The sequence below is a fragment of the Pangasianodon hypophthalmus genome, chromosome 8, assembly GCF_027358585.1.
Source record: "Pangasianodon hypophthalmus isolate fPanHyp1 chromosome 8, fPanHyp1.pri, whole genome shotgun sequence".
Lineage (NCBI taxonomy): Eukaryota > Metazoa > Chordata > Actinopteri > Siluriformes > Pangasiidae > Pangasianodon > Pangasianodon hypophthalmus.
This window is the reverse complement of record NC_069717.1, coordinates 28859773-28878575: the sequence shown is the minus strand read 5'-3', so window position 1 is coordinate 28878575 and position 18803 is coordinate 28859773. Positions and strand designations below refer to the sequence as shown.

Here is an 18803-nt window from a genome sequence, read left to right as displayed (position 1 = left end):
ATGCCTCTATTCGAGAAACAGGTTTCAAGGTTGCTTTCAATCAGCACGCAGGCTGGAGCGCGCGAGGAAGCAGTGGTGCTTTTCTTTATGCAAACCTTCACCATGCAGAACATTTCTCATGTGAATGTGAATATGACTGTATATTTTATTAAACACATTGGCTACAAAAAACATAAACAAAAAACTTTTCATATTGTTTCATCATTCATATTTTATAACTCATATTGGGTTGCGACCTTTTCATATTGTTCCAGCTTCATCAGTGAGGAAAAAAACTGAACCTCAGGCTCAAGTAAGCTTTACAAGGAATGGAGAGCAGACTTTAACAGAGTGTAAATGTGCTTACTAATGTGCTTTAAACAGTGAATGAACTGATATTGAGCTGAATATTAACTAACAGATCAGTGCAGTAAACAGCAGGATGCTATGTGCTGGAGAATTAGTGAATCTCAGAGCAGCTCTTTTCTCCATCACAAGCACTTCAGTCCTCTCTCCATCATCATCATCATCATCATCATAATAATAATAATAATCTCCATGCGTCCAGATGTGTAAAATGTAAATGAGAGTGTGTTGAACTCAGGACTGAAGCATGCTGCTGGCTGAATGCAGTGTTGCTATAAGAAGCTTATCTCCTGTGGTTTGTGCTTTTTCTCTTTTTCAGAAGAGTTTAATATCTGTTCATCCCTCTGATGGGAGGATTGATATTTCAGCTGTTGATGGAAGCAAGGTTTTTACTCCTGTTATTCACAGCAGCACAGGAACACTGACTATCAACTATATCTGTAAGAATGAGGGCTGGAGTGGGAGATATGATAAAAAATCCTGATTCTTAAAGGCGTTTCTACGATGCACTGTATGTACAGTATATATTGTGTATTGATATGATGTAAAGATGGAGTAAAGATGGCCGTGAGATCAGTCTGGTGTCTGTGTGGTTAAATCTGAGAGTGAGTCAGGCATGTGGCTCTCTGATGAGTTTATTTATTTAGACTAACTGAAAAGTTTAGCTTTGTAATAACTGGTAATAATTAACACGCGGGAAACGTGAATGGTCGCACACACTTAACTTAAAAGCATTAAATGGGCATAGTACCCCCTCTAGTGGCCATAACCAGAACTGCTAGAACAACACACGTGTTACTCCATCTACTACAAGCTTAGAGATAGACAGAAGATGGACAGCCTGCTGTTTGACTGACTGTTACAGTGATCCAGACAAGATGGACAAGATGGTTAAATGCTTCTGAGGGAAAAGATTTGATCCAGACTGAGGACGCATCAGACTTTACAAAGCAAAGCCGGAGAACCTTGCTTTCACACCAGGCTGGGACAGACGTGCAGGAGGGCCAACAGATTATGCTCAGGCACAAACAGCATTAAATGCAGACTTTGTGCCTCAGGTAAACACTGCATGTGTAAGACAGACATTTTATGAGCTAAAACAGAAAACAGGGAAGACTGTGCAACAATTTGTCACATGTTTAAGGCAAGCAGCCAAGGGTTGTGACTTTGGAGCTGAGAAAGACAGTCAGATAAGAGATGTAGTTTTGAGTCAGATTCGGTAAAACATGTTACAGATGTGGACAGGTAGGTCATTGTGCAGGAGACTACAAGTCAAGGTGCAATGGAAGAGATCATTTTGCATAAATGTGCAAAACTAAAGGAAGCACAAGACAGACAGTAAAAGAGTCGAATCAGATCAGAAGAACAGAGTTTGCATTTGTTGTACAAGAAGAGAGCAATATGGGCAGAATAACATTCTCAGGAGGCTGTTTGCCTCAGATTGCCCATGTTAGTGGATTCAGGGGCAACGAGTAACATAGCAGCTGAAGGAATATGGGAAATGCTTAAAGAAAAGATCAAATGCAGCTCAGCAAAATCAGACAAAAAAAACTGTGCGTGTTGTAGATATTCTAAAATGTGTAAATTGTCCAAAAAAAAAAAAAGTGAATGAAAACTTGTTAACTTGGGTGAGTTCATATTCAAGTAGAGGGGGGATGTTGTGTATTGATATGACGTCATCACGATATAAATCCGATTAAATCCGATATAAATAAAAGGTTACAACAGTATACATACTTACATACACACACAGGCAACCCATTCTCACTCCCAAGGCATCAGTTATTGAAGCGTGGGCAGAAGCCTTTACCATTACATGCTTGGTAAATACATTTACTGTCTTTGTGGGTTTGAAGCACTACCCTGTATTACAAAAACGTCTGACGTAAAAAGGTTAATGAATGAATTAAAGCACACTCCATAATAAAGAATATTATTTTGGACTTTCTTTCCATGTTGTTCTTTAGTGCTAGATCTATCTGCATAGGATCATATTATAGTAATTATTATATTTATAAGTAGGCAGCGGTTTATTACTTTATTGTGGAAGTCTCTTCATTAATAATGGTTTTAGGTGTGTGGTCATGTTGGCTGATTAAAACACTTCCCTGAGTTTTGAGGAAAGTTACTGCGTCTACAACAGTCTTATAGCTAGATTAAATTCAGACCTTCCTATAATGTGAAACATGTATTTATTTCCGTGCTTTATTATTTCTAAGAAATAAGATGATTTAATAAATAAATACTCTTTTTTCCCTACCAAAGGAGTGTGTGTATCAGGATACACAAAAAAAGGTTTTCAGTAGATTTCTGATAGTCTCACAAGTCTAAACTCTTCTCTTCTCTGTACATACAATCGGGCCCAGTATAAAAAAAATTAAATGCAACATAACAGGATGTGCTGGATCAAGTGCTATTTTATGTGCTGCTGAATAATTAGTGTGGAAACCATCTTGTTAAATTAAACCAAATTTGCAGAGATTCTTGTGATCATTACAGCTAGCACTATTCATGCAGCAATATATTGGCCATATATGATGATATACCTTTAAATTGTCTTGTGCTTTTTTGTTGTAATGTATTTTATTTAACAGCAAAGAAAATACTATTTTACACGTTCAGTCCATGGACAGATTCAAATGTGTACACCGGTTCCACAGGATTAAACTGAGTTATATTAACACAATCTGTTTTTGTACATTCAACATGATTTGATTATTTTCATAGCCCTGAATAAACTCACCTGAACACAGGTCACTGGCATTCTGTAACAGCCACATTACTGTAGTGCTATTCCACCACAGGTGCTTTAATTCTCATCATTTAACACTATAGTTATGATTCCTGTCAGTGCCAACGTCCCCTCAAGATTTCATTATGTAACTGGTTTACATTAATACTACGTGAACTGATCACTCTCACTTTATAATTCAAACTTGTGTTTAGAAACTTGTTTAAATTGAGTACAAGCAATGAGATCACGTTTTGATGAGAAACCTAATATTTTTATGTAAACTATACCTAATATATTCTCTTAAATTTGACTGAGTTTTTACACTGAAAAAACTATTGGAATGAAATTTACTCAAGAAAAGTGTGGTAACAATTTCCACACACAAAAAAAAATCTTAGTACAGTATCTAAGCATATTTTAAGTAAGGTTTACATGGCCAAGGATTATTCTCCTAAAGAACATAAGTAAATTTAACTAGCAATTTTCTTGCTTTATATAAGTACATCTTATTAAAGTTTTTTGTGTTAAATGAACCACACAAATCTCAACACTGTAAAGAAGTACACATCATCTAAACATTATCATTACTGCTGAATGGTTACTAGCACTGATTCTTTAATGGTTCCAACCAGAAGTAGCATTACAAAGAATAAACACATGCACATCTGCCTTCCTAAAGACTGAACTGGCAGAAAACATGCTGATTAATTAACTAAGTTAACGCACTGAACCAAGAAAACTTTACCGAAACACTTGCCCTTTCAAAACATTTCATAATACAATAGCCTTAGGCCTTAAAGCTGACACAAAACAAGAAATACTGAAAACAGCCCATCCATAACGCTCAAAATTAAATCACTTTAAAGTTCTCTGAACACATATGCAAATCAAGTTCAAAAACCACGCCCCCACTTTACTGGGCAATCGGTTCGAATAAACATAACTTCTTTTTCCTAGTTTTGTGAGTACTTGCAAAATATTATTAAATTTAACCCAGTAAAGAAAGTAAAATATTAATTTATTGCAGAACTTAAAGCATTTATTCTAGTAATTCTAATAATTTCCTTTTTTTGTGTAAAAATCACAGATTTGCTTGTTATATTTAATGAACCACTGAATCTTTTTTTTTTTTTTTCAGTGTGTCCCATTATGATAGAATTGTTAGTCTTGGACGTTTCTACTAAAACAAAATCTGCATACTTCTGAGAGGTGAACTTCATGTAGGTCATTTGCATAAAATGAACATGAAAGTCAAATTAAGCAGCAGCGAAACTCTGAATGTGTTATTTATATGAAAGGCAAAGAAAGTCACCAGTTCTGCATATAGCACTTGGTACACACACTTTGCATCTCAATATTTCTTCACAGACTGGAAAAGGTCGTAGGAATTAAGGGCTCAGCCCTCGACTGGTTTAGATCTTATTTAACCGATCGCTATCAGTTTGTAGATGTAAACGGCGACCACTCAGCACGTTATCGAGTAGAATATGGCGTTCCGCAGGGTTCAGTCTTAGGCCCACTGCTTTTCACGTTATACATGCTCCCTTTAGGTAACATAATCCGCAAACATAATATTAGCTTCCATTGTTATGCTGATGACACACAGTTATACGTCTCAGCTAGGCCAGATGAGAATAGCCAGTTAAAGAAAGTTGAGGCATGTGCGATAGACATAAGAGACTGGATGCTAAGCAACTTTCTCCTGCTAAACCCAGAAAAAACAGAGGTTCTGGTACTGGGACCACAAGCCGCTAGAAGTAAGTTTAGAGATCACACTGTTACTTTAGATGGTCTCTCTGTTTCAAGTAGTCTAACAGTAAAAGATCTCAGTGTGATTATAGACTCTAATCTCTCATTTGAGGCGCATGTAGATAATGTAAGCAGGTTAGCATTTTTCCACCTCAGAAATATTGCTAAGATTAGAAATATACTTTCGCTAAGTGATGCTGAAAAACTAGTCCATGCATTTATCACGTCCAGATTAGATTACTGTAATGCTTTACTATCTGGATGCTCGTCTAGATGCATAAATAAGCTTCAGATAGTTCAGAACGCAGCAGCGAGGGTCCTGACTAGGACTAGGAAGTATGAGCATATCACGCCAGTCTTATCTACATTACACTGGCTCCCAGTAAGATTCCGCATCGATTTTAAAATATTACTCCTAACCTATAAAGCATTAAACGGTCTCGCTCCGCAGTATTTAAGCGATATGTTAGTACCTTACGTTCCGCCGCGCCTACTTCGCTCTAAGGATGCAGGCTGTCTATCAGTACCACGCATTGCCAAAACCACGGCAGGGGGCAGAGCTTTCTCTTACCAAGCCCCAAAATTATGGAATAGCCTCCCAGTTAATGTACGTGAAGCAGACACGGTCTCAGTGTTGAAGACTTATTTATTTAACCTAGCATTTAGCGACTAGTGTTTTTATCAAAGGAGTAGATCTGGGGGACTCGTGGATGTTGAGTTTTATCTCCACACGGTGACTGTGAGTGTACCTAACCACTTTCCTTCTCCTTCTGCCGAGCTACACTCCTGAGCTGCCGGTGATCCAGACCTCCCCCCCTTCACTCTGGACCTGTCCACCGGCAATGCTTCATACTGCCACGAAAACGCTTCAGCTGTTTTCCATGGACTACACCAACACACATTGTGCTCACACACACGCACACTACAGTGTAAACCCATATGAGGATGGGTTCTCTGTTGAGCCTGGTTCCTCTCAAGGTTTCTTCCTATCACCATCTCAGGGAGTTTTTCCTTGCCACCGTCGCCCTGCTTGCTCATCAGAGACGGCACACACACACACACACTTCACTTTACTTTTGTTTGTGTAAAGCTGCTTTGAGACAATGACCTTTGTAAAAAGCGCTATACAAATAAGAATGAATTGAATTGAATATTTTATATTCAATATTCCCTCTTTCCCTCTTCTTGTTTCTCTTTTGGGAATCTTGATGTTAGTTCCTGTGGTTTTCAAACCTGTATACATGCTTGAATGTCATAGAATCTCTTTATTTTTAAAGATAGTTTTTTTTAAATTATGAAGTGACTGCAGTTGTCTTGATGGAGTTAGCTACTGATAGCTATAATCAGGTTTTAGCGAGAGTTATTAAGGAGTCATTGAGCATGTTGTCATTAATACAGTGTGTCCCAAAAGTCTCCGTACAGAGGAGATCTGAACACTTTTTTAGCAAAATGTCTTCCAAAATGTTTCATACTTAGTTTATATTATATATTTATTCAGATAGGCTTTAAGAACGCCTTTGACAAAAGAAGAACGTATTGAAATCATTCTCATGGCTGGATCAGGAAGCTGTCACAAAGTAAAACTTTAACAGGAAACACAGCAAGCACATCACACACCAGACTGTTGCCCAACTTGGGATCCAAGAGACAAGTCTGTGTGACAAGTGTGTGCTCCCTACTGCTACTACTTAAGGTGTACATGTCCTCTTAATATCTTACTAAACCAGCTCAAGTAAACAAGGAATTGACTTGAATTGACAGAAACAACTTACCTAGATGGCCTGGCAGCTTCAGTTTCAAAATTGTCCCTTCTTTTGGAAATGGATATCACTTATGTCTCGAAAATAAAAAAAAAAGTTTCAAAGCTTGTACCATAATATCCTGGAATTAAGAGAAACAGGTGAGAGCTGGAACACAACTGCAGTGACAACAAGCCATATTGAAATCTTATGCAAACTGGCCATTGTACAGTAAACCGAAAGACCAGCCTCATCCGACAAACCCAAGGCGTACCTGTGTATCCATTCAGCAGTGTTTGTGTTACAGATTTTCACCCACTCTTCCTGGCAGATTTGCTCCAGGTTCTTCAGTCTGGTTGGATGTTGTTTGTTGACTGGAATTTTTAAACAGTGGCACAGATTTTCAATAGGATTCAGATCTGTAGAACATTCACCTTTTTATTTTTAACCACATTGCATTGCTTTGGCCTTGTGTTTAGGCTCATTGTCCTGCTGAAAGCTTCTCTCAAGCGTTCCTTTTGTTTGTTTGTTTGTTTGTTTGTTTTTTAGCAGACAGAAAAAGGTTCTCTTGATATATGTCTCTATATTTTGCGCTATCCATTCTCCCTTTAATTCCCTGGCAAGAAGCCCAGGTTCTGAGGATGAAAAGTATTCCCCAGAGCAGATGCCGCCACCACCATGTTTCACTGTAGGGATGGTGTTCATTGAGGTATAGCCTGCGTTAGGTTAGCACCACACTTTAAGCTTTTCAACTTGTCTCAAACAAATATCTTGATCTTGGTCTCATCACACCAAAAAAATCTTCACTGGGTCACTCTCATGCTTTCATATAGCTCTTCTTGAGCAACGGTTTCTTTCTAGCCATGCCTCCCGTACTCCCTTATCTGATGCACCTTCACTCCACTCTCAGCCACTGTGCTATGTAACTCCTTCAGAGTAACTGTTGGCCTCACTGAGGCGTCACGCATCAGACTCTGTCTTGTTTTTGTGCTGGGCTTTGAGGGAAGGTCTTGTCTAGGTAGTGCTTGGGTGTTGTCTAGGTAGTGCTTGGGTGGTGTGTTGCAGCTTCCACTTCCTCACTATTGATCCACTATACCTCACTATACCTTAGATACAATTTTACACTCTGATCCTAAGTTATGAAATTTGGTGACCATATCTTTAACCTTGGAATGCTTCTTACTCTTTAGATGAGAGAGAGAGAGAGAGATTGCACTCTGTTTTTCTTTTTAATTCTCTGTGAGCCAGTTTAGATAACAACATAACATTCTATATCTCTTCTAAACAAACATAATTTATGTTATAAATTGTTGATTAAACACTAAATACAGCCCACCTCTGCCCGAGGCCTGGCCCAAATATGTTAACTCAAGGGCACTCTGGCACATACAGCATGTAGCTATGCAGCTTAATTACACATGACTCAATATAAGATATTTAATCATATATATATATATATATATATATATATATATAAACATGTGTAACGTCCATCCATGTGACCAGGGTAGGCTCTGAAACCACATTGACCCTGACCAGGATAGAGTGCTTATTACCACATTTTATTATTATTATTATTATTATTATTATTATTATTATCAGAGGTAGATGGAGATCCCATGTATGTTAACCCACGTATTAGAAATCAGCAATATGAGTGACATAAAATCACAAAGAAATTATCTTATTTTATTTTTTTGAGCAATCAGTGATTTTTACAGACAAGTGATATACAGTGTGTCAGCATATTTAAATAAAATTTTCGATATCACTCTAAATTCTATTTAAGTGGATGAGCTTAACTTGAAAAGTTGTCCTATCCAACATGGCGGCTGTGTTGACGTGTTTGAGGTATCACAAGATGGCGGGGGAACGGCGGGGCGGGGGGAAAAAACCTACAGCGTAAAATGATAAAAAAAAAAAAGAAAAGAAAAACAAGTTTTGTTTGCAACGTTAAGTTGGGAGAAAATCATTATAAAAATGATCAGAAAATATTTATATTAAATTACTAAAAACAAAAACAAAAACAAAACAAAAACAAAAAGAAAAACGTCACTTCCGGTAGCAGCGCGATGACGTTGGGTTCCCGCACTTTTCCAAAATTTGAATCTGAGAGCCTGCACGAGAACATCTAACGGTCAGGATTATTTTACTTTTATTTTAATCAGATATAAAATTATTTTAATTATTTTATATCTGCTTCTGCAGAACTTTATTATCTTACAGGAGGAATGATAAAGCATGGTAGTGTGCATGTTCTTGAATAAAAAAAAACAAGAAATTTCATAATACCTAATCCAAAACAAGAAGTGAAAGTGAGCTATTAAATATGAATTTAAATAAACAAACAAAAATAACAAACAAAACAAAACAAAACAAACAAACAAACAAATGGTAACTACAACATGATTTTTATTTGTGCTTTACATCTTTATTTTTATTATACAGCTGTGTGGACTGTAACTTCTTTTTATTTCAGTTCATTTATTCATAAAAATAGAAATTATTTTACTTAATTCGGTTGTTTTAATCATATATTAAATTGAGTATATATAAATTTTTTTTAATATCTATGCACTTGAAAAAGAGACAGCTTTATTTTAGTTTAGTTTAGCTTTAAATACTTTTTTAAATACTTTATTATTAGAACATCTAAGGTATGTGTAATAATAATAACAACAACAATAATAATAATAATAATAATAATAATAATAATAATAATAATAAGTGTACTAATTGAAATAACAACAACAACAACATCAACAATAATAATAATAATAATAACAATAAGTGTACTAATTGTAATAATAATAATAATAATAATAATAATAGAACGCAATTTCCTGTTTTACAATGAAGGTATTTTTTTTTAAGTTATTTTATTTATTTATTTATTTTTTTTTAAATAAATGTGTACTCTAGATTTCATGTATAAGTGATTCAGAAGGTAATATAGCATATTAGTATATAATATATTTATTTATTTTATTTTATTGCTAAATTAGCAAAATTAAAGAAACACTGTAGTTGTTTCACTGTGTTTCCTAAACCCAGAAAGAGAACATTAATTTCAAGGATTTATCACATAAATCATAAATCCTGCTGCTCCAATGTCTGAAAATAACAATAAAACTTGAACGACAAAAAAGAAACAAACTTTGGACACCTCGCATGTTCATCTTGATGTGAAGAGGAAACTGAACATTTCATTTCTGTCCAAACTTTTTTTTTTTTTTTAATTCACTTTACTGCGTTATAGTACAATCTTATAAGCAATCATTTGAATTATTGTATATAGTAACATATAATTTAACTAATCTTAATTTTCTTCTTTTATTAGTAGAAGGCCACAGCATGCTGAGTGCTTTCATGGGATAAAGTTTGACTGACATGGGCAAGATTTCTGTTAGACGTCGATCGAAAAAGAGACGATCAAACTCCATACAGAGTGAAGAAGGTGAGATTCCCTCAATACCTGTTTTATTACATTTAAAATTATTATTATTATTATTATTATTATTATTATTATTATTATTATTAACCACAAGGTGGCAGCAGAACAACAACAACAACAACAACAACAACAACAAAAGTTTTGCTACTGTTTTAAATACTCAAAAGCTGTAAAATCTAAATAATAAAACAAAATTCTAGCTATTATCTTTAAGGAAAGATTTGCATTTCTTTATTTTTATTTCTTGTTTAATAGTTTAATAGCTGTGACAATATTTCCTCACAGAATGTAACCACAAGGTGGCAGCACAAAAAAAGAAAATAGACTACTTTACTGTTTTAAATACTCAAACATGAGAGCATCTAACATACTACAACATAATAAACTATATTAATTATTATTATTATACACTTTACCATTAATTATTATATTAGTTTTTGTCTATATTAGGTATAATGGGACATACACAGTGCCTGATATTTCATATGAAGGTGCAATTCAGCATGTTATGGTCTGTAACTGCACATAATAATGATATTAATGTGTGGAAAAATTAAACCATGTGGAAAAAAAATAACGTGAAAATAAATTAGTTGTAAACAAATCACATAGAAATAAATTAATAATGTCAGCAATCATTTGGAAAAATTACTACATAGTGTGGAAATAAATAAATAATGAAAAAAATCACATGAAAATAAATAATGTCAGAAATCATTAGGAAAAATTACTTAATTGTGTGAAAATAAATTAATTGTAAAATAAATCACACAAAAATAAATTAATAATGGCAGAAATCATTTGGAAAAATTACTACATTGTGTGAAAATAAATCAATTATTTAAATAATCACATGAAAATCAATGAATAATGTCAGAAACCATTTGGAAAAAGTGACTGCACTGTGTGAAAATAAATGAATCATGTGGAAAATCAACATGAACATGAACATGGCAAAATGAACATGTAAAAATAAATATAAAAATGTAAAAATAATTACATAAAATTACATAATTACATACATTACATAATTACGTAAAAATCACGTGACAAGAAATTAATAATGTGGAAAATCACATGTGAAAATAAAAAAAAGAGGCACGACATGGAAAATGTGTGATACATAACAGTTGATGTGTGTAAGAACCACATTTACACCCACCGTCCACTTTATTAGGAACACCTGTACACCTGTACATTCATGCCATTATCTAATCAGCCAATCATGTGGCAGCAGCACGATGCATAAAAAATCATGCAGATGCATGTTAATGTTCACATCAAACATCAGAATGAAGAGAAAGTGTGATCTGTGTGACTTTATCCACGGCATGGTTGCTGGTGCCAGATGGGCTGGTCTGAGGATTTCAGAAACTGCTGATCCTCTGAAATTTCACACACAACAGTCTCTCACAGAATGGTGCGAAAAACAAAAAACATCCTGTGTGCTGAGGGACTGGAGGCTGAAACACTGTATAAATCATATAATATAAATTACACACATGTCTGACACGAATGCTTGAGATGATATACCACATTTCCTGTTTTTCCAGTCAGCCCCGTTAATGTGAAAGAAGAGAGCGAGATTCCCGAGAACAGCTTCTCTGAGCCGCGACCAAATCAGCCTGGTAAGATTTACGTATATTTACACTCATATTTACTTCCTGTTCTTTTTGCTGCCTTCAATTCCTGTCGAAAATATCGTAATTGTGAAGTGAGCGCACTTCAGTTTGCTTGCCCCACCCTCTCCGGTTCTGAAGAGTTGGGAATCGATCAAGACCAAACTGAGCAGATAATGGAGGGAAAATCCAAGAAAAAAAAAAATATATATATAAAACATCTCTCACAGACTCAGCTCATAAACCTCATAAACACTCTCCACTGCTGAAAAGGACAAAACAGGAGTCTGAAAGAATGCCACTGTTCTCACATTACATGTTCTCACCTCTATAGAAACCCATTATTATGGCTTGGTATGGAGTTAAAATGTTGACCTAGAAACACAAATGTCTCACTAATCATAAGTGCTGACTAATATCTGAAGAACGTCACCATAAATTAAATATAAAGAGTTTTACGTTTAACTTTCCCACTTTCCCCATTATAAACATTATTAGTATTATAATTAAACAGCATATAACATAACATGACTTAAACTGTTTTGTTTCTTTATTGATCTTAACTGTATAATATTTATTTTAAACTAAATGAGTCTACACTGTAAAGTTTTGGCCTCGCTTTTTGTACATTAAGCAACATTAAGCGTTTTCACATTAAGTAAATGTTTTCACATTAAGCGTGCTAAAATGTCTCAGCAAAAGTTTTAAAGATTTGACATCCAGATCACAACTAATTAGTTTTACAATGGCTTGTTTTTTATTACATTAATGTCAACATTACAGTCAGAAAAATTCATTAAATAGCGCATTTGTGCATCTTCAGTAAGTTCTTCACCGTGATCAGAGTCAGTTTGCATCTGAAGCCTGAGCCAGGAGGCACGAGGCACGAGGCATGAGGCAGGGACACGCTCTGACTGAAATGCCACTCCGTTATAACAAGTTTCCAACCAGGAAATTCAGACTGGGACGTGTCCTGATGAGACTTTATTTTCATTGTGAAGCTGCTGTTAATTTAAAGGGTGAGGCTTTGGGTGCAGCTTTGTATCTGTAATATGCAAATCCTTCGTAGGTGGATGGGAGTGAGAATTATTAAAAATAAATAGTTTTAATAGACCAATCTGACCAATCCTGCTCAGTCCTTCTTACTTTTATTTGCACCTGCACATGATATTTTCTATCAAACTTGATTAGTTGATTATCCCCCACACTTCACTTCCATACAGTTATTATTGCACCTAGTGGTCAAAAATAGGAACTGCAGCAAGCGTTCATAGACATCCATAAGGGCAGATTTTTTTTTCTGCCCCATGTTCACTCTTTGACCTCTTTAAAGAGGTAATATATTGTTTTATAGGCCATTATTTGGCATTATTTTCTCTTTCGCCCAAAAACCAAAAGCAATTGTTGACCATTTTCTTTTGAATTTGGATCAAACATAACAAACCCTTTTTTTTTTTTTTTTTTTTTTTTTTTTTACAAACTCTGGTGGAAAGTGGACAAAAATGATCGGTTTACAATAGTGTAGAGACTAATACAGTATTATTAGTTAAAATATTGATCAAAGTTGTCAGTAGCTGTGAAGAATTCATGAAGGTACATTAGATTAACCATTTGGATTCGATGCTGGGCATCATTATAATCATCACACAGAACTTTCGCCCAAAAACCGAAAGCAATTGTTGACCATCTTCTGTTGACCGTTCTCCATTTATCATGACAGAAAGTGACGATGTCCTGTGAGTTGAAAGCGAACAGTCAGTCAGTCATTCCTGATTAATATGTTGATTGGCTCATCTCCTGTTTTATTGGGAAGAAAAAGACTGCTCTTATGGTGTATTTTTGAGCGATACCTCATACTACCCTCCACTACTCCGAAGTTAAATTGCGGACCTCCTTTGCAAAATGCTTAAATTATTATATCACCCAAGCCTCGTGGAATTCCCAATTCCCAAAACATTTATTAAAACAGTGTATTCCTGCTTGGACAGTTTCTTTAGTAGGAGAAAACTAACCTAGAAAGCATAGTCTATTTTTTAACTAACATGTTTCAAAACAGTTTCACAATTGCAGCTATTTACTTCCTATTGACAACACCCTTAATTTAAATAGCGAGGTAATTATAGTAGTTAAAGTGTCTATATCCACCCTCGAATTGGTCACGTGATGTTCTCTATTATAAATAATGTGTGAAAACAAAAGTGCTTCATAATTACTCAATTACGAGTGACTTAAATTATCTGTGAAAAGAAAGTGCTGCACTTTCAAAACACAGGGGTAAAACACATTCTGCAAGGAAGTGTCATGTGGTCTAACCATTTACTGATTCATTCCACTCTCTACACATCTTCTACTCATCTGTACACACTCATGCATTATTTATTTTAATATTATTATCTTTGTTGCCAGGTCACAACGTTATTTCCAGCCCTAATACTTCTCAAAAACTGCACAAAAAGACACGAAACTAGCCCAAAATATTCTTATTTTTTATCATCATCTGGTACACCCGTTATCCGTGCCATAATCACGACTTTCCCTCTCCCAAACTGTGGGATAAATCTTACAATAGAAATGGTTCTATTCTTCATAGACACACTATCCGCACTTACACTTTGCCTTTGTTTGCCTTAGTTTATGTTTGTGGAATTTGATTAGATTTATACTGCATTTGACTTACTGATCATTTTTGCCACCTTCCACCAGAGTTTCTATAAACTGATACTTAAGTGAGAGATCAGAATGACTGTGTATATTCTGATTATTTCCATTAACACAAGATCTCTGTGGTCACAGACTATCCTTAAACGAACCCCCAAAACATCACCCGTTAGCTTGCTCTGTCCACTGAAAACTAGCACCATTAAGACAAACACAACTCTGATTCCCTGAACCATAAATTTCAGAAAGGAAATTTTTTAAGGCACTCGTGTCTTATTTATTTATGATCGCATACGCATATACTGTACTGTATATTTCTATAAAAGTACTGTTTTTTACAAACTCGAAAAAAATGATCGGTTTACAATAGTGTAGGGACTAATACAGTATTATTAGTTAAAATATCGATCAAGGTTGTCAGTAGCTGTGAAGAATGCATGAAGGTACATCAGATTATTCATTGGATTCGATCCTGGGCATCATTGTAATCATCACACAGAACAATTCCTTCCAAACCTCAAACCAAACCTCTTGCAATTTAAAATTTCACTTCCTCTGAAAAATTTCTGGAAAATTCTAGATAGTGAGTACATCCCTTTATATCACAGCACTTGATTTTGGTCAGAAGGTGTATAGTAATGCGCTCGTTCTCATCTGTAATCAGTGCTTATGTGTTTCTGATCTTTTCTTGCAGCTGGGTTTAATGTTTCAACCCCGTCCACTCCCACCTCGGTGAGCTTTAACACTTCAGCCGTTGATCGAAGTCACGTTATTTCTCCAGGATTTTGCCATAATAATGTCGGACAATTAACGATCAACAACAATGTTGGTAAGAATGATGGATAGTCCTTCCTGGATCATGTAGATTGCCACGTCAACTTTCCTGGGATTGATACTTTCAAACTTAACCCTCACCCCATTCATTACTGTTGGATTTCCACAAAATTCTGCATGTATGATAGAGGCTTTGCATAGAAAATATTGTGAATATTGTGAGTGTATCACTGTTCCACCCTTCACTGTATAACATTTATAATATTCCAAATATGCAATTGCAGTGATCGGACCTGACACCAGGGAGAGAAAACACGTAAATCAGGTAAAATGGTGAACTTGACAAAGCATTAAGAAGATACTTTAATGAAAATTTGCAGAGTACTTTATAATCTGTGTTTTGTTTTTTTGTCACACACAAAAACCAGGATGGGGTATCTGACATTGACACCTCCACGACAACGTGAGTATATATGAAGTATATATAAAGAGCATTAGTTTATATACCCTACTCCTGACGTAGTAAGAAGTAACTGATAAGAACTGATCAATTAAATTAATTTATATAGTGTATAGATTTAAACAAAAGATCTTTTAGAAGTATGACAGGCTTTAAATCTTATTAATTAAACTGTAGGAAAAAGTAAAATATCAGAATAAGAAAAAAAATAAGACAAGAAAGAAAATAAACAATCACAAAAAAATTTAAACCCTGTAGCCTGGATTATTTTTTACACTTGTTGATAAGGCACTAAAAGCAAATTAAATTAATATGTTAGAAATAAATAATTAGTGCTTCTGACATAAAGTCTGCACTATTTGGAATGAAGGTCTTCTTTATTTGAGACAAAACTGAAGAGGTTTCAGATGTTTAACATGAAATGCACTATGGCACAATTTGATTCATTTGTTTTATGACAATAATAATAATAATAATAATAATAATAATAATGTAAAAGGTGAGACTTGGTTTGTTTCTTTCCTAGTATTTTAAGGACTCCGAAAAAATCCAAGAAGTCAAGGAGAAGTCGATGTTCTGCCGCCAGACGATCTCTCGTCCCCTTCTGTAGAGAACATGCCATCGTGGGTGAGATTACTGGAGCTCTCGTCACCTCTGAGTATCACTGCAGTGAATGTAGCTTCAAAATTCCTTCCTGGAAACCTCCACGCTTTAGAGTCCGTTGCCCCAGGTGCAAGATGAGCTGGAGGTGCGATAAAGTCCAATGTACTTGCAAAGCTAAAATAACCCTGGAGCAGCCCAGTGGGCAGACGCAGAGGGTCACGCTGGACGATTCCCTCCTGCGCTCCATCGTTAGGTTTAAACAACATGGCTACTGCAAGACGGAGAGCATCGAGAACAAGGTTCTGAAGGTTGGGAGTGTGAAAGTGGTGTATGATGATGGAGTTGTGAGGAGCGTGACGAAGATTTCGTCTGGGTCCATGTCTCTCCCTGATATGCCCGATGACTTGCCGAGAGATTCTGATTAGGAATTCTGGACTCTAGTATTGTAATAAAGAAGGAAAGAAGGGCATTACCACTGTTCTAGTAAAAAAAAAAAAATCAACAGTCCAAAAGTTACATTAACATTTATGTGGGGAAAGTTCCTCGTATTCAGAATGGGGTTACACACACACTTAGGCTGAATATCTGGGCTCTCTGGGTTGCCAGATGTTCTTGAAGTGGAAGCGTTTTTTTTAAATGTGTCTAGACCACCACCTTTAATGATGCCAGTGTTCACGTTAATGTCGCAGTACCATTAAATATTACTCATATTAATGTTTAATACTGGTCTCAATCATTCCACAGTTTATTTAAGTGCATTTCATACATTTCATTGTGAACTATTGTGGTTACATCAATCTGTCAGAGTGTTGCTGGACTTAATACTGCTCCTCACTTGACCTCATATCATGCAAGAAAAATGCTCTTAAGTTTACATTTACATTTACATTTATGGCATTTGGCAGATGCTCTTATCCAGAGCGACTTACAATAGTGCTTTGAAGTCTATCAAAAATACATTCTGATACTCGCTCACTAGGTCACAAACTAGGAATACCATCAGTCCAAAAACTCTGTTGGGGATTTTTTTTTTTTTGTAGAAGTGCTAATTTAAGTACTTTATGAAGAGGTGAGTCTTTAGACGTTGTTTGAAGACTGCCAGTGACTCAGCTGTTCAGACATCTAGGGGAAGTTCATTCCACCACCTTGGTGCCAGAACAGAGAAGAGTCTCAGTCATGCCTTCCTTGTACCCTGAGAGATGGAGGGACCAGTCGAGCAGTGCTAGAGGATTGGAGGGAGCACAGTGCAGTGCGAGGTGTGATAAGTGCTTTGAGATAAGTGGGTGCTGGTCCGTTTTTGGCTTTGTAGGTGAGCATCAGTGTTTTAAATCTGATGCAGCAGCTACAGGAAGCCAGTGGAGGGAGCGCAGCAATGGGGTGGTGTGGGAGAATTTAGGAAGGTTGAAAACCAGTCGTGCAGCTGAATTCTGGATCAGTTGCAGAGGACGAATGGCGCTCAGAGGCAGACCTGCCAGGAGCGAGTTGCAATAGTCCAGTCTTCAAATGACAAGGGACTGAACAAGCACCTGAGTGGCCTGTGTGGAAAGAAATGGACGAAATCTTCTGATGTTATAAAGGAGAAATCGACATGAACGTGTCAGATTAGCAATGTGAGAGGAGAAGGACAGTTGATTGTCCACGGCTACTCCAAGGTTTAGTTCAGAATAATGTGTAACTCAGCCACACCTCTGTTTTTCTCAGTCTCCACCCAGCCTGTATGAGTCTCGCGTAATTCCCGAGTAACGCTTAAGTCTGAAGTTGCGTCTGAGATCTAATTATCGATGTGCACAATTTCGCTATTAAATCCTCACTTTGGTGAACTGAATTTAGGCTCCTCAGCTACTGCGTATGTGTGTTTTTCCTTAACAGAGCAAAGTGCTAAAACATCTGCACATACCTTAGTGTAAGCATCACATAGGCTGGTGTTTTCCACTAACCTCTTGATCAACAAGGTGATTTTTAACCAATAGTGTTATCATTAATGGAGGGACTGTTGAGCATTACTGTTGCACTATATATATTTTCATGCCGTATCTGTCCACAGATCTGTGGCACGACACTGAGGCGGACTGCGTATGTGTTTGAGAGTCTACTTTTTTGGGGACATATGAAAAAGGCAATATATAAATGATATAAAGTATATAAAGTTTGCAAAACATTAATTGCAGGTTGTGTTTTTTTTTCTTTTTTGTTCCAATTTGTTCTTGTTTTATTTTATATTTTGTCATTAAAGTAACACTGTCTCAGGGTTGAACACCAGCGGGTAATTACACTGATGAACTGATGTGTACTGACAATGAAATTCATTTGCAGAACTTTTGAATATTCAAGAATAAAAAATGTGGTGAAGATGTAAATTGTTTAGATCTTTTTGCTGAAAGTGTTTTTTAGTATTTGTGGTTTTGAATTGTATTTACACTAGATAGCCAAAAGTATGTGTCCCCCTGATCATTACACTCATATGTGCTTGTTGAACATCCCATTCCAGATTTATTCCCCGTGTGCTGTTATAATGAGCTCCACTCTTCTGGGAAGCTTTCCACTAGATGTTGGAGCGTGGCTGTGGGGATTTGTGTTCATTCAGCTACAAGAGCATTAGTGAGGTCAGGCGCTGATGTTGGGATGTCGAGGAGGTCTGGGGTTCAGTCGGTGTTCCAGTTCATCCCAA

The 18803-nt window shown here is 36.0% G+C and overlaps 1 protein-coding gene and 1 long non-coding RNA gene across 4 annotated transcripts; both read left to right on the top strand.

Annotated features, from left to right (window-relative positions):
• The first annotated feature begins 18 nt into the window (after window positions 1-18).
• On the top strand, window positions 19-1534 carry LOC117597778 (uncharacterized). Its single transcript, XR_004578527.2, has 3 exons — window positions 19-126; window positions 255-292; window positions 665-1534. It is a non-coding gene; the product is annotated as an uncharacterized LOC117597778 (long non-coding RNA).
• Window positions 1535-8410: 6876 nt separating this feature from the next.
• LOC113546123 (uncharacterized) lies at window positions 8411-18490 on the top strand. 3 transcript variants are annotated; one of them, XM_034306807.2, is made up of 7 exons: window positions 8418-8704; window positions 9908-10024; window positions 11575-11649; window positions 14993-15127; window positions 15357-15397; window positions 15501-15535; window positions 16059-18490. In XM_034306807.2, the coding sequence occupies exons 2-7, from the start codon at window positions 9958-9960 to the stop codon at window positions 16558-16560; spliced, it is 855 nt and encodes a 284-aa protein (XP_034162698.2). In that variant the 5' UTR covers window positions 8418-8704; window positions 9908-9957; the 3' UTR covers window positions 16561-18490. The 3 variants fall into 3 exon arrangements, with proteins under 3 accessions (XP_026801665.2, XP_034162698.2, XP_026801664.2); XM_026945863.3 differs by having other exon boundaries at window positions 8419-8704; window positions 9911-10024; XM_026945864.3 differs by lacking the exon at window positions 14993-15127 and having other exon boundaries at window positions 8411-8704; window positions 9911-10024.
• Window positions 18491-18803: the final 313 nt, after the last annotated feature.